The sequence below is a fragment of the Nycticebus coucang genome, chromosome 6 (genome assembly GCF_027406575.1).
Source record: "Nycticebus coucang isolate mNycCou1 chromosome 6, mNycCou1.pri, whole genome shotgun sequence".
Taxonomy (NCBI): domain Eukaryota; kingdom Metazoa; phylum Chordata; class Mammalia; order Primates; family Lorisidae; genus Nycticebus; species Nycticebus coucang.
In genome coordinates, this window is record NC_069785.1 from 53,415,065 (window position 1) to 53,438,585 (window position 23,521).

Below are 23,521 nucleotides of genomic sequence, written 5' to 3' on the forward strand. Positions count from 1 at the left end.
GAAACTTACTAAAGGCAGAATACAAATGTCTACATACAATAACTAAGAAAATGCCATGAAGGCTACGTTGAACAGTTTGATGAGAATATTTCAGATTGTATATGAAACCCGCACATTGTACCCCTTGATTGCACTAATGTACACGGCTATGATTTAACAATAAAAAAAAGTAAAAACATGAGCAGAGGTTTCATAGCCCATGCTTAAAACTAGTGTGAGTTAAATACAACTCACATGCCAGTTAATGTGTTAAATATTCCCGATGAAGGATTTAAGTGGAAGCTAGTTGTTGCTTCTAATATTAACATGCTAATCTCCATATGTTTCTATGCTTCTCCATCCAGGCTACTGGAAGAAGGGAGATGGTTAGGCTCCAGGAAAACTTTAAGTGTGAGCACTCAGGATGGAGCCCACTCCCAAACACCAAAAGAAGCCATCTGAATACTCAAATTTAACCCTTCCCTTTGCTTAGGTCAAAAACCTAGCTTAGTAAGAGAAGTTAGGGTCTGTGCAATTCAGTGTAAATCACACACAAGCATTTCAATCAGTTAACCTAAGTGTAGTTCAGTGCTGCCCCGTGTTCTGTGGGTTAAACCACAAGGAAAAATAACCACTTCAAATTAACTTGGGTTTACCTGATAAATTTCACTAACAAATTATCAGTATGAATAAATTACACTGGCTGAGAACCTACTATGTGCCAGGCACTATGGGATGCACTTTAATGAGCATTAACTAAGATAATCCTTTAAAAAAACATAAAATAGGAAGAGCAGAGAGAGGGAAGGAGGGAGGCAGGTGGGTTCTCAGTGTGTGACACACAATTGCAAGGCACAATTGTAAGAGGGATTTACCTAACAAATGCAATCAGTGTGACCTGGTTTCTTATACCCTCCATGAATCCCCAACAATTAAAAAAAAACCCATTTAAAAAAAAAAAAAGTTTGGCAGAGACATATTTCAATTCAGCAATTCAATTTGCAGTTTTTCAGAAATTCCTTTTAAGGAATTAGCCAACTTAAAACATATTTTATAAAATTAATTTTTTTCACATCATCTCTGTATAAAATTGTAATAAAATTACTTACCTAAACATGCTTGTACAGATTTAAGGTGAAGGTGCCACATATGCAGAATAGAGCAATTATTGCTGTCCTTTTCAATCACTACTAGAAAGAACTTTTCTGAAAATGGTGGTGGGCGATAACCTATTTTTCAAAGAAAAAAGATACTTAATATGTTTGTATAGACTTTTAAAAAACACTTTTTAAAAGTTGGGAGGCGCCTGTGGCTCAGTTGGTAAGGCGCCGGCCCCATATACCGAGGGTGGCGGGTTCAAACCCGGCCCCAGCTGAACTGCAACCAAAAAATAGCTGGGCGTTGTGGCGGGCGCCTGTAGTCCCAGCTACTTGGGAGGCTACTCCTCGCTTAAGCCCAGGAGTTGGAGGTTGCTGTGAGCTGTGTGAGGCCACGCCATAAGTGAGACTCTGTCTCTACAAAAAAAAAAAAAAAAGTTACAAACACCTCCTGACATTCATAGAAGTTGGGAGGAAAAGAGAAGAATAAGAGTGTGAGGAAGAATGTTATACAATTTTGTGCCAAAAGTTAGGTAACTAAGACTAATGAGGCTATGTCAAAAGTACACAAAGCCAACATGAAAGGATATCCACCTACTGGTCAATCTGAACATCAAAGAATAAAAATGAATACAATTTATTAAAAAACTGAGTTCATAAAAATATCAGGGGGGCACATAAGAAAGAAAGGAAAGGGGGGAAAGAGAAGAAAGAGAAGAGAAGGGAAGTCTAGAAGCAAGCAAGAAAGTAAGGAAGAGAAAGAGTTGATAAGCACATACAAGCACAAGCCAGTCTCAATGTATACTCCCTGAAGTAAGAGGGGCACTCACTTTTTATTTGGAAAACTAACAATTAAAAAGAAGAAAGAAATAAACATTTACCCTGATTTTCTTGTATAAAACAATTGCATTTTTTTTTTTTTTGAGACAGGGTCTTGCTCTATTGCTCCAACTATAGTTCAGAGCCATCATAATAGCTCACTACAACCTCAAACTCCTGGGCTCGAGCAATCCTCCTGCCTCAGCCTCCCAAGTAGCTAGGACTACAGGAGTGCACCAGCACACCCAGCTAATTTTTCTACTTTTTGTAAAGATGAGGTCTCATTCTTTCTCAGGCTCATGCCTATAATCCTTGCACTTTGGGAGGCCAAGGCAGAAAGATAGCTTGAGGCCAGGAGTTTAAGGTTGCAGTGAGCTATGATGCTGCTGCTGTACTCTAGCCCAGGTGACAGAGTGAGACCCTGTCTCAAAAAAGAAAAGGAAAAAGAAAAAATATCTTAAATCATGATGGCAGGAGGGGCAGTGGCAGGGTACAGAAGAGGATGTATAGAGATTTTGTGCATTTTTTAAGGAAAAAATATTCATAGATAACATTTTCCTATTGACAATTAAATTCTTCATATATGAAAATGAGATCTACCCAGGACAACAAAAATTTTCCTTAAAAATGAAAACTCATAACTCATTGGCAATGAATGAGCACTGACAGAGCTCAAACTGTGGTCTCTAAATAGCATCCCCATATTAAAACAAACAGTTTGGAGGGATGACTCCATTCTTGCAGAAGACATCTGCAAGATTAGCCAGGGATATCTGGTATCTGAAAGAACGTAAACTCTCAGAATAATGAGGTTTTTTCAAAATGACTCAGGATTTACTTGAATCCTTACTAGACTAATATAGGACAATGCAAGCATTAAAAAAAAAAAAAAAGATTGTAAAATGACTAAAATATGCTATATAAATAAAAATCTATGAGTTGCATGAGTACTTCTCTATGTGTACATTATTGTTCACTAAAGAGTTGTTTTTTTTTAATGAGTTCATAATGAAACTCAAAACACAAAGAAAACCGAACAACAACAAATTCATCATCAACCCCTGGAGGTAAGGAGGGCACAAACTCCTTATTCTAAAACTTTAAAGGGAAAGAACAAAGTAACTTTTTCAAAGTAACCTATTAATTTCCCTACTTGATAAGGGAATGCTTTCCTTATAGATGCCTTTCAGCCCATAAATAAATGAGAACTAGTAAAATTAGAAAGTAATGATTTTGCGATCCCTAATGAAATGATTCAAGATCAAAAATATTCAGTGGAAGAAACCAGGAGACAAAAGACTGCTTGCCACCAGCAGTCTTGGTGTCAACAAAGTGAGACATCCAAACATTGTGTTATTACTGGGGTGATATAAACGAAATGGCCAGCATCACGTAAGAAGCTGAACCTAGATCCAATCATGTCTCTAAAGCTAACTTCCGTTTTACAGGAAATTTGGTGAAGAAGAAAAAGTTTAAATGGCATCACAAGTAAGTAGTCAGAGAAACTCCTAAAAGAAAAACTTGCTCTAAAATAAGTCAATGGCATAATGAGGGTATATACAGGGAGACGACTTTAGATTAAAAGACTCAATAGATAATGAAAACACAATGTGTGGACCTTATGTGGATATGGATTCAAACAATTAAAACACATTAAAAACAAAACCCCAACATTTCTGAGACAACTGAATGAAGTAAATATAAAGTAGTTAAATATAGACAATGCTGAGGAATTTTGTTATTTTATCAATCTGATAATAGGAAACATGTTAGGAAGTCATGTTTAGAAATGCACTGGAATAACATAATGACTAAATTTGCTTTAAAACATTTCAGGGGGAAAAGGAAAAGAAATTTTAGCTAATGCACACATGATAAAAATCTTAAAATCTTCGATCAACATTACGAGCACATGTGTGTTCATTTAACTATCTACTCTAATTTTGTCTGTATTTGGCATTTTTCTTAATTAGAAAAGAATAATTTTTAATTAAAATACAAAAAATAAAAAATAAGGCAGGGGCAGGGAAAAGGAGAAATATACGTATCAAGTCCTTTAAAAAAATAGCTATAAGGCTATGGTGACCCATGTCTGTAATTCTAGCACTCTGGAAGGCAAAGGAGGGAGGACCATTTGAAATCAGGAGTTCAAGACTGGCCTGAGCAAGACCCTGACTCTACCAAAAATAGAATAAGTTAGCTAGGCATAGTGGCACGTGCCTGTAGTTCCAGCTACTTGGGAGGTTAAAGCAGGAGGATCACTTGAGCCCTGGAGCTTAAAAGAAACTTCACATAAAAACTACAGGAAACCAAGAAAGATTAAAAACTTCTTTTGGCTTGATTTAGTAGTTGCAGAAAAAAATATCAAAAGAGAGAAATAAAAAAATAAATTTAAATGTAAGTCTCTCAAAAATATTATAAAGAAAAATTCTAACTTTACATGTAAAGATTGTTTTCTAGCAGGCTGGTATAAATGGTAGCAATGTTTGTTGGAAAGCATATTAAAAAATTTAACATGGGGCCAGGCGCAGTGGCTCATGCTTGTAATCCTAGCACTCTGGGAAGCTGAGGCAGGTGGATTGCCTGAGCTCCTGGGTTCAAGACCAGCCTGAGCAAGAGCAAGACCCTGTCTCTAAAAATAGCCGGGCATCGTGGTGGGTGCTTGTAGTCTCAGCTACTTGGGAGGAGGCTGAGGCAAGAAAATCGCTTGAACCCAAGAGTTTGAGGTTGCTGTAAGCTACTAACACCAGGGAACTCCACCAAGGGTGACAAAGCAAGACTCTGTCTCAAAAAAAAAAAAAAAGAAAGAAAGAAAAGAAAAGAGAAAGAAAAAATTAACATAAAGGTAAAATACTACAGAAAAGCAAATTTCAAATCTATAAAGCAGCATTCTTGGTTATAATGATATTGAAGTAAAACTGAACATGACAGCTGAACAAGTAATATATTTTAAAAGTTATGATATATGAAAAAAGATACATAAAAGAAATAATATTAGTCTGAGGAGTGAAAAGATGTGTGAACTAAGCTTCTTAGATGACGAGACCTCATTTTCCATTAAAGCAAATTATGTGTACAAAATCAGTAGAAATAGTTGCCTTATATGTCTATACACAATTCGCTGATAAAAACTATACTAAGAAAGTTAAATATGTTCATCTAGATACTCACAATCTATAACCAAACTTTGTAAACTAAAAAAGTTTTCATCATAGAAACTTAATTCTTAAAGTAGGATATGTCTTTTCATTCAAACAGAACATGATGGCTTTACAAAGTTATATATACACAATTTTGCCTGTTAATTTAAAATATAAAATAAAATAGCATTTTAAGGAACATTTTATGCTAAATTATAAAGTTTAAACTAAACATTATATTGTTTGTTTTTAAAGGACTTATGGAGAAACTACTTTATTTCACAAAAAGGGAGAAGAAATGTTGCACTTCAAAGAGGAGAACTATGAGACGGTACCCTTCATTCTCCATGTCCGTGAAGTTTCCAGTGTACCACATAACATGGCATCTTACATTCTATATTTATCACTGGTCTGCAGCAATTTACAGGGAACTGTTTAAACCCATACTAAAATTAACCGGTTCCTCATGATGCCACATGGAATTTACTATCAATCAAAATAATTTAATTGTGGAGTTGAATAATTAAAATTAGTTTAGGAAACTAGGATTCATAAATACATTTCTCAGCAAAAGTCTTATGTCACCAGTGAACCATCTTTTAAAATGCAATTTTCAGCCACATGCCTTCTTCAGCTATAAACAATTTTGACAGAAATTAAGTATCTGCCAAAAGTTATGAGAGTAATGATATTTGAAGAACCATACTCTCACCATGGAATATTATGCAGCCTTAAAGAAAGATGGAGACTTTACCTCTTTCATGTTTACATGGATGGAGCTGGAACATATTCTTCTTAGTAAAGTGTCTCAAGAATGGAAGAAAAAGTACCCAATGTACTCACCCTTATTATGAAACTAATGTAGGACCTTCACATGAAAGCTATAACCCAGTTACAACCTAAGAATAGGGAGAAGGGGGAAAGGGAGGGGAGGGGGAGGGAGGGAGGGGGAAGGAGGAGGATTAATGGGATTACACCTGTGGTGCATCTTACAAGGGTATATGTGAATCCTAGTAAATGTGGAATGTAAAGGTCTTGGCAAAATAACTAAGAAAATGCTACAAAAGCTATGTTAACTAATGTGATGAAAATGTGTCAAACGATCTATGAACCAAGTGTATGGTGCCCCACGATCATACTAATGTACACAGCTATGGTTTAATAAAAATAAATAAATATAAAAAAATAAAAATAAATAAAATGAAGAACCATACTCAATGAAGGCTTAGAAATCCTTTTTTTTTTTTTTTTTTCACCTGTAATCCTAGAATTCTGGGAAGCCGAGGTGGGTGGATTGCTTGAGCTCAGGAGTTCGAGACCAGTCTGAACAAAAGCGAGACCCTGTCTCTACTGAAAAATAGAAAAACTAGCTGGACATTGTGGCAGGCGCCTGTAGTCCCAGCTACTCGGGAGGCTAAAGCAAGAGGATTGAGGTTGCTGTGAACTGTGAAGCCACAGCACTCTACCCAGAGTGACAAAGTGAAACTCATTTTTTTTAGGATTGTGGAAAGTAAATTCAGACTATTTTTTAAAAGTACCTTGTGATGGCTGAAAAAATATTTCTGTTTCCTTTTTCTCCATATCTTCCTTATGTGGCTTATATCCAATAATGAAGTCTTCTTGAAACACATGAAGCAACTGCGTATTTGAGCCACACTACAAATATCAAAAAAAGACATTATCTTTGAAATTCCCTGTATCCCATCCACCACTTCCCTAAAAATTATGCACAAAAAATAAATCTAACAATCTCCATTCTTTGTCTACCGATTAGAAAAAAAGCAACAGAAGAAAAATAATTAAAATTATCTTGGCCAAAGAAAAATTACTTTCAAAGATGCTAAAACCAAATAACAGAACTAGAGAGCCCTAGTGAAAACAAATCAACAGTTTTCTTCTTAAAAAATTAAAAAAATAAAAAAATAAAACCACCTACAAAGTTAAGTTCAGGATCCATAACTAACTAGGGAGGGCTACCCTGACTATGTAAGACATACTACTACAGAGCTAGTTGTTTTTTTCAATCCCACTTGAATAAAAACCAAAAATAAAAACAAAACCCAGAAAGGTCCTCAAAATATCCCAAAATCCCTGTCTAGAGGGAATTGGAGAGATCCTGTGACAGCTAGAGGGATAACATCTCTCCAGAGAACTATTTTTACACATAAATAACTAGGATCTCTCTTGAAGGATAGATGAAATACCACTGTTGCCAGCTATGCTACCCTGTCATGGTTTTGGACCACCGGAGGTGAGTAAAGACTCTCACAAAGGCCTACTTAGAACCCTAAAGGTGAACTGAAATTCAAGGAAGGCTAGATCCAAACAAAAGCTGCCCCATAGATTTCAAGAAAGGGAAACAGTTATGATTATCTTGGCTCTGGATAAACAGCCTATAATCTTAGAGAATAAAGGAAAATCAGTCTCCTTACATCACAGAAGAAAATAAAGGACTATAATACTACATTAAGCCACAGCATTTTTATAAAAGAGTATTTTAAGTTTCTCCAGGTATAAAAAAATCTCTTCACACTGATAGTATAGAAGGTCATTTTCCCTAGGGAAAAAGAACAAATGAAAGAAAAGGGAAGGTAGTATCTTCATGGATGTACAAATCATACAACATATTTGGAACAAACCTAGGATGAGTTTTAAATGTTATCATTTATAAATAAGCCCTTGTCGTTTATCAGTGCGTTTAGTTCACCAGCCTTGGTGATAAAGACAGTCACTAAGCAGAAGGGAAGAAAACCTTGAGCAAGTATGAAGTAAAAAGATAGCTGGGTGAGAGTGCTATATTAATATGTCATGGTAAAAGTGCAAACGGCGCTGAAGTAAGGGATGAATTTAACATCCAGTCCACTAAAAATTAAGGCATCTATGGAGGAAAGAAGCCAAGTCATTCTTTTCCAGATTGCTATGGAGTTAAAAAAGGAAATCATCAATTGATTTTGAAAAAAGGCATGGTACTTGGGGATAAAAATAGTTATGGTTTTCTTAAGAAGAATTAGTAATTTGAGTTTGGCAGCCTCAATTCTGTTACCAAGAACTAATAATTTCTTTACATTAGTGGAAATGTAACTAGTAATTTCTTTACATTAGTGGAAATGATTACATTTTCGCAAATCGAATGTGCTGGGCACCATGGCAATTATTATACAACTCTATACTTATTTTTAAAAATAGTTGGCTCTTCTTTCATTTTTTTAAAAATATTGATAACTTCCTCATCAAACTATTTTTATATTTGGAATCAATATATTAGTTCTATATCTTAATCCATAAACACAATCCTGAAGAAACAAATAGCCTGAGGGCCAAAGTGGGTTTTATAAATGCCTTGTAGAGAGAAGGGTTTCTCTTCTTCCCTAAGTAGTAAATAGGAAGAAGTACTGACTATACAAAGGGCCTGTGATTAACATGGAAATGTGCACTTTTATCTACTTTCATATGCATTTTAAGAACTCTCATAAAAATAATCAGCATGTTTATAAGGCAAACACTCTGAAGCTGAGGTCACCCTCTACTGAGTTGAAATGAGATATAAGAAGAGAAACCACAACCCATGCCTTGATGCAGCCACACTGTATTTTCCCTCAGCATTTCAAGATCAAGGTCATGACTTCCCTAATTGAATCAAATTTCCTTTAAATAGAAAACAAAGCTACTCGCCGACCCCATATACCGAAGGTGGCAGGTTCAAACCCAGCCCCGGTCAAAAACTGCAAAAGAAAAGAAAACAAAGCTACTAATATGTACATAGAATTCAACTGGAGAATAATTCCTAAATCATTAAATTTTTACTATGGGAATCAACAGAAGTCGGCTGTATTTAGTATAAAACAAGAGAATTATTCTGGGAATGAAATGTATCGTACTACATACTAAAAAGATCCTGGCAGAGGAGCTCAGCGTCCAAAGTGTTCTGTGGGCTGTGATGCACCTGGTGCTTACAGTGAGTGACCTGCAATCTGGAAGCAGATTCAGAAGACAGGACAGAACACTTGGAATCACTGTTGACTCATGGCCTCATTAGAAGAAAAAGTAAACTGTGTGCTTTGGTTGGTTCAACTAAAATCTACTGCTGCTGTCCAAAGACGGTTTAGATCCCATTACAAGACAGAAGCACCACACAAGAATTCCATATTCAAGTGGATACAAAAATTAAAGAAACAGGTTCTGTCGATGATAAGCCATGGTCTAGTAGGCCAGAAAAAAATAAAAAAAGAGAGAGAAAGAGAAAGAAGAAACCTTTGCAGCAAGTTCAAGAAAGTCATTAAGATGGGCTTCATTAGAGCTGAGGCTTTCAAAGTCTACTATGCGTATGATTCTGCAGACAAGACTTCATACAAAAGTGTATAAAATTCAAGGGCATCAAATGTTGTTAGAACAGGATTATCATGCACAACTAACTTTCTGTCATCAGTTCAATGAAAAACTTAGCAACGATGATGCATTTTCAAGTAATTTAATGTTCTCTGATGAAGCAACGTTCCACATTAATGGCAAGGTCAACAAGCATCATTGCCATATTTTGAGAACTGAAAATCCATGAGTCCGTCAAACATAACAAAGATTATCCCAAAGTTAGTATGTGGTGTGTTTTGGGAAAAAAATCAAATCATAGGGACATTCTTCTTTGAAGGGTGTGTTGTTAACGGTGATAGCAATTTATAAATGCTATAAAATTACTTTATTCCTCAGCTTCAAAATTAGGACTGATACAGAATACAGCGTTTCAACATGCTGCTCCTTGTCACTTAGCTTTGCATGTTAGCTTCTACATGAGAAATTCCCTAACAAATGTATTCAAAGAGGTGGACCATTTTCTTGGCTCCACGTTCACCAGATTTATGTTTATTCAACCAAACTTCAATCTTTAGAAAACTTGCAAGCTAGGGTAACTGATGTGATTGCTGGTATTAGTGAAAATCATCTTGAAAATGTTTTCCAACAACTACAGAATCGTTTTATCCTTTGTATCAGTAATGATGGTGAACATGCTGAAAATTAACACGAACAATAAAAAATGTGTTTCTTCTTCCTAATTCTTTTTAAAAATTCTTTTTATCATAAATACTTACAAAGTTACAACTATTTTAAATTGCACATGAACTCTATGGACACCTTGTAGCTTGGTCCATTTCATTTACTGTTGAATCTCTATTGTCTGGTATAGTGTTTAAGATGTAGTATGAGGATGACTGTGTATTAAGTGAGTGAATTCATACATTTTTAGATTATGCCTGGCACAGATGAATCACAGCAATGATAATACAGTAGAACCTCCATAGCTGACCACCTCCCTACATTGACCACCTCCTTAAGTTGACCTCATTTTCATAGACCGGACACACACCACGTGTACTTAATGGAAGACTGACCTCTATGTGTTGACTACCTCTGTAACTTGCATCTTGACCACTTGAAGTGTAACACACAATATTAATTCACCCTCTGTAACTTGACCAGTTGAGTCTGCTCTACACCAAGGGGTAGAAGGTGTGGGCTTTGCCCCTTAGCTGTATTGCTTTTTCTTTAGTGTAAGTTCTTTCTTCATGTTTTACTGTTACCATGTGTTGTCTTAGGCCTGACATCTTAATTCTTTATCATATGTTGTAGAAGACATTTTCAATGTGAAGGACTGGTATGAATTGCACTACAGTTACTGAAAAATTGTACAGTTAACTGAGACAGATGGCCCAAAGGAAAGAACTCAGAGCTGACTTTGAAAGAAAAGGTTCATCTTCTACATTTTCTGGAAAGCAGAAGCCAAATAAAGACAGTGGAACATTTTGGTATTAGTAAGACCACAGTTAGCAACATCAAAAAATGTAAAGGTGAGTACTTGGAGAGATATGATAAGAAAAGCATAGACCTACTACAGTGGAAAAGGAGGAAAACTTCCCTCTTTAAACTGTGACACTAGATCTCCCAGAAAGTCTTGTGCAGTGAAGCCAATGAAGTTCCAGTAAAAGTACATGAAGCAACTAACAAAGTTGATGAAGCAAGTGATGATGATGTAGAAACTGCAGAGACTCCAAAAGAAGAAGGTATCAGGTACCTGATAATGCAGCTGAAGTCATTTGCTAGGGAAAAATTCCCAGATGTGCTGACTAATGTAGCCAGCATTGAGCATGCTTTCTGCACTTAAGCATAACAGACCAAGATTGACTTTTTTTTTCCAGAAAGAAATGAGAAAACAGTAAATGTATTGATTTTATATGACACTGTATATATGATTTTACTATGTCTTGATAATGTATTATTTTGTATGACATGCTGTTATAAAAGCTGTACAAGAAAAGAATACATATAAAACACTCTAGAATAAAATATATTAATATCACCAGTTCACAAGCATGTTTTTACTTGGTCAGTTATTGCATCAAGTTCAATAATGCAGCCAGGTCGAGCAGTAGACTGTTGACTCACAATATTAAATACTTCTCCAATAAGTTTCTGTAAATAAAAAACACAAAATGTTAATGATCAACAATTTATGCATATATCATCAATATGCTACAGCATCTTGGACAGTAAAGGCCCTCTCTAAATATTCACTAATTGATAACGGCATTTAATACATTCAAAGAAATATTTCAACTTCTCATTCTAAGTTAACTAAGCAATTATATTAATAAAAATCTATAGTCTTTACATACATAGCATATTGCTCCAAGGTATCTAGTTCTTTCCACATGTCTTCTTCATTTTTGCAACCTTTAAGCAAGCCATGGCTAAGGATCTGGCCCAATGCCTGAATGTGTGATTTGCAAATGTGTCATGCCATTTAAAAGTACCACCCTGCTAGATTAAAGGTAAGGGTAACAGTTGAGAAGAAGTGGGACTCTGTGTCTTGGGATGAGGATGCTTGAACTAACACATGAATCCTAACTTTGGATCCCACAATCCCCCAAATCTTTCTGTGAAAAAATCCCCCAAATCTTTCATCAAATTTTGCTTTTCTGTGAAAAAAAGAAGGGAAAATTTTTTCCCTTCTCCCATCTTCCAACCAGCCTTCTCTTGCATAAAAACCTTTCAGTAATTTCATGTGAAGACACTACCTCAGAAAAAGATGCCCATTCTCCTGAGCACCCACCCCCACTACCTTTCACTGCCTCCAGGCCAGTAGAACGGAGTACATGTCCTATGGACATGAGATCAGAGAGGAAACAACATATGAATTGGAGTTGTAGAAATTTCCCAATTTTTATCAGGAGGATACAGAGAGTGCTATGGGAATAAATTCTGGGATTATTAAATCAAGAATAAAACATGCAGTCAAAGCAAAGCTGAAGTTATTGATACGGATACATTCACCCAAGATTCAGGATTTAACGTACCTGAGTCACTCAGAAATCATGTTAACGCACTGCTGGGTTTGTTAACTGAAATCTGGATTCAGTTGTGGCCTTTATAGTTGGTGAGGCTAAAATGCTGGAATTTCTCTAGTACGCAATAAAGTTTTGCTAGTCAAAGTACAATAAATAGCAACAGGAAGCTTTCTATAAATGTACTCTCATGCCCTAGAACCCACATAATTTTTGGTATTCCCATAACCTATAATAAGATGATAGGAAACATCAGTAACCCAAAAGAGACAGGAATTGGATGCTGTGGAACTGTTTGGGCCATTTCACCACATTTAAAAAGAAAAAAAATGTAAACAGTCAAAACGCTGGCAAAAGTGCGAGGGAACGTAGAATTTGGTTTGGAAGAAGGAAGCTATGATTATGAAATTTAGGTTTTATGACCATCGATAGAAGCAGGAGCTGTAAAAGCTTTCCTTTATGTTGTTTCTTTCTCCCACTTCCCTTGCTATGAGAAATACTGATAATAGCAACAACTACAATTCAAATTCCAAGCAGGATTATGGCTGAACGGGCATCATTACACAGTGATACAATGCCTACTGAGAATCTGGGTTTCCCCAGGGTTGGAGATAAACGTTTCTTCCTCTAAATAAAGAACAGGAATACACACGAAGGAGCAGAGAGGGGAGACTCTACTGGCTGTACTTTATCTGCATCCTAACCTTGATCCATTCTTGACCCTCACTGCATCGTTTTGTGCCCCTAGGAGGCTGAGATCTTAACTCTATCACCCAGCTCCCATGCCCTCCTCTGCTTCAGGTGGGATTTAGTCAAAAGGAGGCAGTGGCCAGGAACTGGAGAGAAGAAACAGAGAAAGCGAGCCAACAGATCTGTTCCTGATCTTCCGCACAGTTCTGCAAGTAGCCATTAAAGAGCTGAGGCCACTCCCTTTGCATGACTCCAGCTCTCACCAGGTTCTAGCATATTGTTACTTTCATCTTTCCCTCCAGGCATAAAGATACATATTAATTTTCTATTGCTGCTAAAATAAATTACCACAAATTTAGTAGGTTAAAACACAAATGTTATTATTTTACAGATAATACACCTATACTTCTGTAAGTCTATCCTAAATGCTATTCATATTCCTTGGATCACGGCCCCCTTCCTCTAGCTTCAAAGCCAGCAATGTCATCCCTCTGACCATTCTTTTAACACTTCTCTCTGCCACAGTCAGGAAAGGTTCTCTGCTTTTAAGAACTTGTGACATTAGACTGGGCCCAGGCAAATAATCCACAATAATCTCCACATTTCAAGGTTCTTAATTCACTCGCCTCTGCAAAGTCCCTTTTTCCATGTGAGGTAACATATTTACAGGTTCTGGGGATTAGTACATGCACATCCTTAAGGGGACCCCATAGTCTGCCCACCTCAAGGTGATAATGGCTTCATCCTATTGCTAGGCACTGAGTAGTCTGCTAAACCTTATGGGTTAACCATGTGCACACCTCTGTAAACTCTTATCAGTTAAACGTCTATAAGTGTGTTACCTCTTTCCCACACAGACTTTGATTGGTTGACAGACTAAATCAAGGTAGTATTGAGAGTCCCTAACTGAAAAAGTTCAACCCTTAACAAAGTGTGCTGCAAAAATCATTGTGCTGCTTCTCCCCCAGTCTTGCTTCTCAGGGTAAATACCATATTAGAATATGAACAAGCCATTTAAAAAGGAAATATAAGTAACTAATAAAAATCTTACAAAACCATTCAATCTCTGCAATAATAAGAAATATGCAAACAAAAAACCAGATATCAGTTTAAAATAGTGACAATTTTGATAGAAGAAAGAAAAAAAGGTATGGGAAAATCCCATACGCACATCCTGCTGATGAAGTACAAATTGGTATAATCACATATAGCTTCCCATTGCTTCAATAGGTAATAATACTCTTTAGCATGATTTTAATTAATTTATTCATTTACTTAACAAATACCTATTGAGTGCTTATCAGGTATCAGGCACTGAGGATACAGCACTAGCCTCATCTTACAATCAAATGAGGAAAGACAAAGCATATAAATAAATAAGAGAACTAACTGTATGTCAGATGGTGCTAAGGGAATAAATAAAGTAGAAAAGTAGACAGGAAGTGTTGGGTTGGAGTGGCCAGGGAAGGCCTCACTGAACTGAAGACCCAAAAGAGACAAGAATGCAAGCCAAGTGGATAGTGGGAGAAGAACAAGAGAACACTAAGTACAAACACTTTAAGATGGGAGAGTGTTTGCATATTCAAGGACCAGCAAGGAAGTCAGTATGCCTAGAGCAAAAATGAGCCAGAGGAAAAGTAGCAATATATACTCAAGAAGTAGGGAGGGCCTGAGGGTAGGACAGGAAGTAGATCCTGTAGGGTCTAAATAGGTTTGGCTTAGAAGAGCAACATGATCTGAATTATGTTTTAAAAGCATCCTTCTACTTGCTATGCTGAAAACAGACTGTAAGAAAGTAGAACCAAATCACAAAGAAAGCAACAGAAGTTTTTTGACAATCTAGCCTCCACCTTCCTATCCAGTCTCAGCTATTTCCAATAGCCACTTACACTGTTATTTCTGGCAGTGATAAACTACTAATAGTTTATTATATGCATTCTTATGCCTCCATGCTTATTTATTTATTTATTTATTTAGAGACAGAGTCTCACTATGTCGCCCTCGGTAAAGTGCCGAGGCGTCTCAGCTCACAGCAACCTCAAACTCTTGGGCTTAAGCAATTCTCTTGCCTCAGCCTCCCATGTAGCTGGGACTACAGGCGCCCGACACAACGCCTGGCTATTTTGTTGTTGCAGTTGTCATTGTTGTTTAGCAGGCCCAGGCTGGGTTCAAACCCGCCACCCTCGGTGCATGTGGCCAGCACCCTAACCACTGTGCTACGAGTGCTGAGCTTCTCTTGTGCATTTTTAGTTACTATTATCTCTACCTGAAATATTCTTTTCCTCCTTCACTTTCAATTCACACCCATTAGACTCATCTCAGATATTATCTCCACTAAAAAGTCTTTGCGAAGCACCACAATCTGGATTAAATATTCTTTGTATGTATAGGAAAGACCATCTTATCTGACACAGTTGAAACAGGGAAGAAAAAATTACTCAACAAGGTTAACCCAGAGAACCATTAAAAGTATATATGGTATATACCTTAAACATTTTGTTTTACTTAAAACATAAATGTACACGAATAATTGATATTTTGGTGTAGATCAAGGAAGGCCTTTAAGTATGTAGTATGTGTCTGCTAACAGGAAATACAGGCCTTTCTTGCATATGCCACCCCTGTAAGGCCCCGGATGTATTTTTCAGTTCTTCAAATTGGAGTAAAACTTAAAAGACACCTACAAGGTGATCTGAGCGCAGGATTTTTAAACAACAATTTCCCCCTAAATCTTTTACAATTGTGTTATCCATACTTAATTAAAACAGTTATTTTTAGCAAAATTGCTTCCAAAATATTTACCTTATTTTGACAAAAATACATTTTTATACTCACATATCATCAATTGATATAATACTTAAAGTATAGAATTACAACATTGTATATACAACTTGACAAATACGAGTCTAGAAACAAATAAAACTGGTTCTTGAAAAGTGGTCAACATAGCGTAAAGAGCTTGGTCTCTAGAACTAGGCTGCCTGGGTTCAAATCCTGGCTCTATCATTACTAGCTGACTAAATTGGTTCAAATAATTAAGTTTTTCTGTACTTCAGTGTCCTAATCCCTAAAGTATGGATATTACATTTATCTTATTGGAAAGGTTAAATGAGTTAATATATATAAAGCATTTAGAAGAGAATATGGCATACAGTAATCCTACATCAGAGTTTGTATGATTATTATTATTAAGGTTACAATTCAACTTGTAGAATCAACAAAGCCTACAATGTTATTCTCTGAGACATCCATCTTAGCATCAATAAATCCAATGACCTACAGCTGGTTAAGCAGACGTCAATTAATTAAGTTCCAAATCCTGCGGTTGTCTTTTCTTCCCTCTAAATTAGCATTTACTACATACTATATGTACTTATTTATATAACTCTGAAGATAAAGGTCCTCGAGAGTAGCAACTATTTCTATTCATTTTCACATTCTCAACACTTGGTATAATATGCACATTTATTCTTTCATGTACTATAGTTCATGCACAGTGAATCCTCAATAAAAATTAAAGGCTGAAGTTGGGTGTGGTGGCTCACGCCTACAATCCTGGCACTATGAGAGGCCGAGGTGGGTGGATCGCTTGAGCTTAGGAGTTCAAGACCAGCCTGAACAAAAGCCAGACCCTGCCTCTAAAAATCGCTGGGCATTTTGGTGAGCTCTTGTACTCCCAACTACTTGGGAGGCTGAGGCAGGAGGATCACTTGAGCCCAGGAGTTTGAGGCTGCTATGAGCTATGATGTCATAGCACTCTACCAAGGCAACAAAGTAAAACTGTCTCAAAAGAAAAAAAAATTCAAGACTGAATAAATTAATGAATGAGTGAAAACAAATTACACATTACACTGTAAATTATTCCCCCTTTAAAACACTTGTTTTTAGTAACAGCAATACATACTACATCACCCTACCTTTCAACACCAGACTTCTCCCTTTAACTGTAGAATACCTTAAAAAGTACTCCCTAAAAACTTGAATGAATAGCTCTCACTTATCTAGCATCACTAGACAAAAATATTCAAAAGTTTCTTCCTTAGGCAACAAAACAACTGTATCTTCACTATTCTGGATAGGAAACCTTTTCGAATGCCTTAATCCTTGTCTTCAGAAGCAGTTTGCTAAACATACATCACTTCTTGATTAACGGTCATGTTTATGAACATAAATTATTACTAATGCCGTTAGAGATCTAATGACTTCAAGTACTATCTTCGTAATATTAAATCCCAAATGTACACTGGTACCTAATGTGAAACATTAGGAATTTATTTCTAAATGTCTATAAAAGAGTTATCTAAACCATATTTAGGAATATAAAACCACATACTCAATGTGTCCCACATTTAATTCATCCTAGACATCTCTGAAGTATCTTGCCACACCTAGTAGAACAACTATCACCAACGAGAAACCTCGAATTATCTCTTTTTATATCCATAGTCAAGCAACTACTAAGTCTTGCTCTTCTCCTTTCCTAGTGCCTACCAAACCCCACTCTAGTTCACATTTATTTTACCAAATGTTTCACTGACCTTAATACATTCCTTGCTATCTCCATGCTTCCAAGTATCTACCAACACATATACTCTATCCCAAAAATTAACCAGTTTAATTCCCTGTTGAAAAATCAATGAAAATGAAAGTAAGAAAACAATCCCTAAAATTTACCTAAGAACAAAATTAAAATCTTTTCACGTCTGTCATGTAATATTTAAAAAGCTAGCCTTAACTCAGCATCTACTAAAAATCTCATTTGAAGAATAAGAAAGCATATGACAAATTCTTGTTAAATTTTGACTCATAATTAATAGAAGAAGTAATTAGAAGAACTACTACTCTAACTTGCAAGAAAAAAATGGAAGAACAGAAAGCAGAAATAACGGGAACTTGACAGAAAGTAATCAAGTCATTTTATCAAAAGTAAGGGCAAGGCTCATATTTTACAAAGGCAAAAATCCCAGAATTCCTTATGGCAGAAGGGTGTGAAAGTCAAAATGGCTCAAGAGTGTCTGGAGGCTCGGGAGACTTCGGAGGTTCCTAACTATGCACCTATAAATGTAACTGGTGAGAAGAAAAGTTAGTGTAGTGTAGTGGATAGAATAGTGTCTCCCAAAAATTTATGTCCACCCAGAATCTCAGAATGTAACCTTATTTGGAAAGAGGATCTTTGCAGATATAATTAGTTTAACAGAAGGTGATGCTGTAGTATAGTGGGGGTAAAATCCAATGACTAGTATCCTTGTAAGAAGAGAACACACAGAGACACTCAGTAAGAAGAAGACCTGTGCAGACAGAGACAGATTAGAATGACTGCAATGATGCAGCTGCAATCAAAGAACATCCAGAGGCAATGCAGGATCCACCCCTTGAACCTCCAAAAGATCACGGCTGTGCCAACACCTTGATTTTGAACTAAGTATATATGCACCAAACAACAGAACTGCAAAATACGTGAAGCAAAAATTTATAGAACTGAAAGGAAAAATGCATATTGTAAACCCTAGCAGAATCATCAAAAACAGTAACAGAGTACAGTTATAGTTATAGTTATAACTAGATTAAATTGTAAATTTATTACAGTTACAGGTATAGTTGGAGATTTGCATGTCTCTCTCATTTGATAGAAGAATTAGACAGAAAATCAGTGAATACATACAGAAAAACTCAGTAATATCAATCAAAACAAAATCTACCTAATATTTATTACATTCTACCTAACAACAATAAAATACATATTCTTTTAAGTACTCATGGAACATATACTAAGATATACCATGACCAGGGCCATAAAACAAACCTCAACAAATTTAAAAGGACTGAAATCATATAGTATGTTACAGTGTGTTCTCCTGCCTCAGTAGAATCAAACTACAAATTAATAACAGGAGAATCTCCAAACACTTAAATAAATAACACACTTTTAACTTATCTGGGAATCAAATTCTCGAGGTAAATCAAAAAGTATGTTGAAGTAAATGAAAATGAAAATATTATATATAAAAATATTAAAGCAGTACTGAGAAAGATACAGTGTTTAATATACACATTAGAAAATTTTTTAAAGCTTAAAATAAAAAAATCTAAACTCTTACCTCATAAACTAGAAAAAGAACCAAAAAGAAAAGCCCAGAGCAACCAGAAAGAAGAAAATAATAAAGGCAGAAATCAATGAAAATGAGAAACCAAAAGAGAAACAAAGAGCTAGTTCTTTGAAAATACCAAGAAAAATTAAAAACCTAGAAAAAAACTTCCTCAACTTGATAAAGAACATCTACACAAAACCTGCAATAATCCTAGCACTCTGGGAGGTCAAAGCTGGTGGACTGCTTGAGCTCAGGAGTTAAAGACCAGCCTGAGCAAAAATGAGACCCCGTCTCTTAAAAATAAAAAATAGCCAGGTATTGTGGCAGGCACCTGAAGTCCCAGCTACACTGGGAGGCTGAGGCAAGAGGATCACTTGAGTCCAAGAGTATGAGGTTGCTGTGAGCTATGATGTCACAGCACTCTACCAAAGGTGACAAAGTGAGACTCTGTCTCCAAAAAAACACCCTGCAACTAACGGTATGCTGAATTGTAAAAGACTAAATGTTTTCCCTCTAAAAATGACAATAAGGTAAGCTCATAACTCTTAAGCAGCATATGCTAAAAGGTCTAGTCAGTTTAATAAAACAAGAAAAATAAATAAAAGCCATACAGACTAGAAAGGAAGATATAAAATTGTTCCTGTTTTATAATGAAATGATTATCTACATGAAAAATCCCCAATTTCTATAATTAATACTATGTATATGAGTTTAGCAAAGTTGCAGAATACAAAATAAATATACAAAAATAAATTGTATTTTTATATCCTGGCAATGAATATGTGGACACCAAAATTAAAAATGTAATAACATTACAATCATAGAATAACTGAAATATTTAGGTGTAAACCTAACAAAGCATGTACAGAGCTCATATGCTGAAAAGCAGGAGAGGAAGAAAAAGAAGAAGAAAGTAGTTAATGGAAGGATGAGGTTGTAAGTTGTTCACATTTACTTGAAATGGTATAATTATGTGTTATTTAAAGACAGACTATGAAAGGTTAAAGATGCGTATTGTAAACCCTAGCAGAATCATCAAAAACAGTAACGGAGTACAGCTAATAATACCACAATGGAAATGAAATAGAAGCATAAGAAAATACTGAATCCCCCAAATCATGAGGAATGCTGCACTTGGAAAATGTTCCAGTTTTCAAAAAGAAAAACAACATACTTCTGTAAACCAGATCAAGGAGCCTGATATCTATCTAATGCAATATTTCAGACATAAAGAGATGTCAAGGTATATACTTTAAACCTATTATGTATTAAAACAAATCATCTTATATAAATTTGACTTCCTTCCATGACTACAGAAGATTTGATAGACCAAGAATATTTTATTTCAGCAAAGTACATGACAAAGTACCTCATGGAAATCCTTGGGACAAGCTGGGAAGTATTCCAGACAATAAAAATGGAGAAAGATTTCAAACATATACTGCTACGCTCTTTGTTCAGAACTATCCTGTTTATTGTCTTAATAACCGACCTAGATGAAGATGTAGAAATAACTCTCATCAAATAGGCTGGTGGTTTAAGTCATAAAACAATAAAAAATACATGGAATAATAGAATCTAGATTCAAAAAAATACTGAGAGGTTAGACTGTTGAGTTTAGCCAGATGAAATATAGTAGGAAAAATAGGCTTATATTTGGGCCCCAAACTCAAATGCACAAAATACACAATGGAGAAGACATGGCTTACCAGCCAAAAAACAGAACAAAACAAAACAAAAAAAACTTTGGGATATTTAATTGAAAGTCAGATGAAGGTCAAGGCGGATGGATTGCCTGAGCTCAAGAGTTTGAGACCAGCCTCAGCAAGAGCAAAACCATAACTCTAAAAAATAGCTGGGCATTGTGGCAGAAGCCTATAGTCCCAGCTACCAGGGAGGCTGAGGCAAGAGAATCACTTTGAGCCTAAGAGTTTGAGGTTGCTGTGAGCTATGACACCACATACTCTACAGAGAGTGACAAAGTATAACTCTGTCTCAAAAACAAAACAAAACAAAAAAAAGTCAGCTCAACATGAATTAATTACATACAAAGAACATGGAGTAACTGCCCAAACATAACAGTATATCTAATGAGAGCCTCCACAGAAGTGGCAAACCTTATAGCCTTCTGATTTAAAGATCCGTCTTTTTAAAGAAAGGCTTCATCATTCTCTGCTGTATACCTTTTAAAGAAAGGATTTGTTATGTAAAATTTGGATTCAGTCAAAAGGCCACATTTAAGGACAGGAATGCCATAAGTTTCCTTCATGCTCCAGGCTCCCCAACCTGCCTACTCAAACAGTAACCAGGTTCAAATGTAAAACAGTTAAAGAAACTTGATGGGCAGTGGGGAAGTAGGTCTGGCCAAGGGAAAAAATGTTCCAAGGTTACTAGTAGTAGTCTTCAAATACATAAGGTTCTCTCACATACAACAGAGTTTAGACTTATTCTAAACAAGGACTAATAGTAGAATTTATGGAAAACAAATATAATTTCAGTGTAACAGTGAGAGTAATTCAAAGACCCACTGAGCTGCGTTTAGAGTTGAATTTCCCTCACTGGTGGCCAGATGACACATCAGCAGGAATGTAGTAAAAGGGAATAAATCATCACATGGCTTGTTTGTTAGTTAGATGCCCTTTAATGTGTCTCCCAACTCTAATTCTATGGTTCTACTTCTTCAGACTTTCTCTATGCCAAACCTTTGGTTCCAGTCCAGATGGTTTTCTAACTTTCTCTGGAACAAACTTTATACATATACTTTCCTGCACCCACAAGTACTTTCAGGACATTCTCTCAGTCAGGTAAAGACAAAGGATTTGTCTTCCTAAAGCTTAATACTGTCCTTACTAGACTTTTATGTCTGCCTCAATCTATCTGATCTCTCTGTCCTCCAAATCATGCAACACTACTCAAACCATCATTTTGGCAATTAAATACCAACCTTAGACATCTCTTCTTCTGTTTTAAACTTACTTAAATTTTTATTAGTAATGTCTTTCCTTAACCAAATTAAAAGCTCCTTAAAGGCAGACACTGAAACTTATACTCTGAATCTCCCTACACATCTAGGGGCATATACTAGATAGTCAAAAATGCTGAAAATGTTTTTATTAGAACAGTTGTTTCATAAGGAGATAAGCTTTTATAGGTAAATGGAAAATTCACTGTTCAAATCTAGGTACTTCCAGTTCATACAGAACTGCCAGAATAAGGTACTGCTATCCACTGATAACATATTCTAACCAGACAACTTTTTTAAATGGTGAATCAAACTTATAAAAGTTCAAATTTCCCAACCTAAACATGTAACTTGGTAAAGATGCCTTCAAATCTTTTCTTTGCTGTTGTTTTGAGCAACATAAGATTAATAGAACCAAACTAAACAGTGAAAAATGTCAGGAACAACATTTTAGAAAAAAATTTCATTTTCATTTCTTTATATATAAAATGTATTGACATGTGTTATGTAGACTAAAATTTTGATACATCTACTTAGAAATAAACAGAAAAATATAAATTTGTACTATAGAGCCCAGACTTATGCTTACTCCCTAAATAGCAACAAGTAAAAGTCCTAGACAATGAACATTAGAGTGTAGGGGAAAAAAAGGCCTAGACAAAGTAAATAGAGACTACCTTATCAGTTTAGATAGACATAGTATTAATAAAGATTAATACTTACTGAAGATTCTGGATCTGACAATTCATCCAATAATTTCCTTGCATCTACCACAGCTTGATAGAGTCTCAGATTTTTGCCATCTGAAGCAACAAAGCAAGCACTTGCAGAATTGCAATATGTTCCTGAGAAAGGAAAATAAGAGATTTGGGTTATAATGTGTGGTTTATTTTTATTACTGGCTGAAGTGGGAGAAACAGATATTCACACTTTTCTTTTTAGGCATAACCATGATCTAGAGTCAAAATTAAACAGACACAATAAGTGGACTCAAAATTATGACCAAAAAAATTTTAAGGGTGGCGCCTGTGGCTCAGAGAGGTAGGGCACCGGCCCCCTACACCAGAGGTAGTGGGTTCAAACCCAGCCCTGGCCAAAAACTGCAAAAAATAAAATAAAATAAAATAAAATAAAAAGAGAAGTCAAATGTTTATTAAAAAGAAAACTTTAAAAAATTAAAAAAATAAAAATAAAAATAAATTTAAAAATAGGTTATGAGGAGGAAAAAATAAAAACAAACTTCAAAAAATTCTAAAAATAAGTCTCATGCCTTATATCATGACTATATAAAATTTATGGTGTGTGTCACACTTTATGGGGGCAAGACATGATTGCAAGAGGGACTTTACCTAACAATTGCAATCAGTATAACCTGGCTTATTGTACCCTCAATGAATCCCCAACAATAAAA

At 35.7% G+C, this 23,521-nt stretch overlaps 1 protein-coding gene across 4 annotated transcripts in view; it reads right to left on the reverse strand.

Annotated features, from left to right (window-relative positions):
• The window catches only part of DMXL2 (Dmx like 2), a 191,440-nt gene that overhangs the window by 72,681 nt on the left and 95,238 nt on the right, over positions 1-23,521 (reverse strand). For all 4 annotated transcript variants that reach the window (XM_053593872.1, XM_053593870.1, XM_053593871.1 and 1 more), the window contains exons 13-16: positions 22,834-22,955; positions 11,408-11,497; positions 6,574-6,691; positions 1,089-1,208 (exon numbers count right to left, since the gene is read on the reverse strand). In XM_053593872.1, coding sequence (XP_053449847.1) covers positions 1,089-1,208; positions 6,574-6,691; positions 11,408-11,497; positions 22,834-22,955 — 450 coding nt within the window. The remainder of the gene's footprint in view (positions 1-1,088; positions 1,209-6,573; positions 6,692-11,407; positions 11,498-22,833; positions 22,956-23,521) is intronic.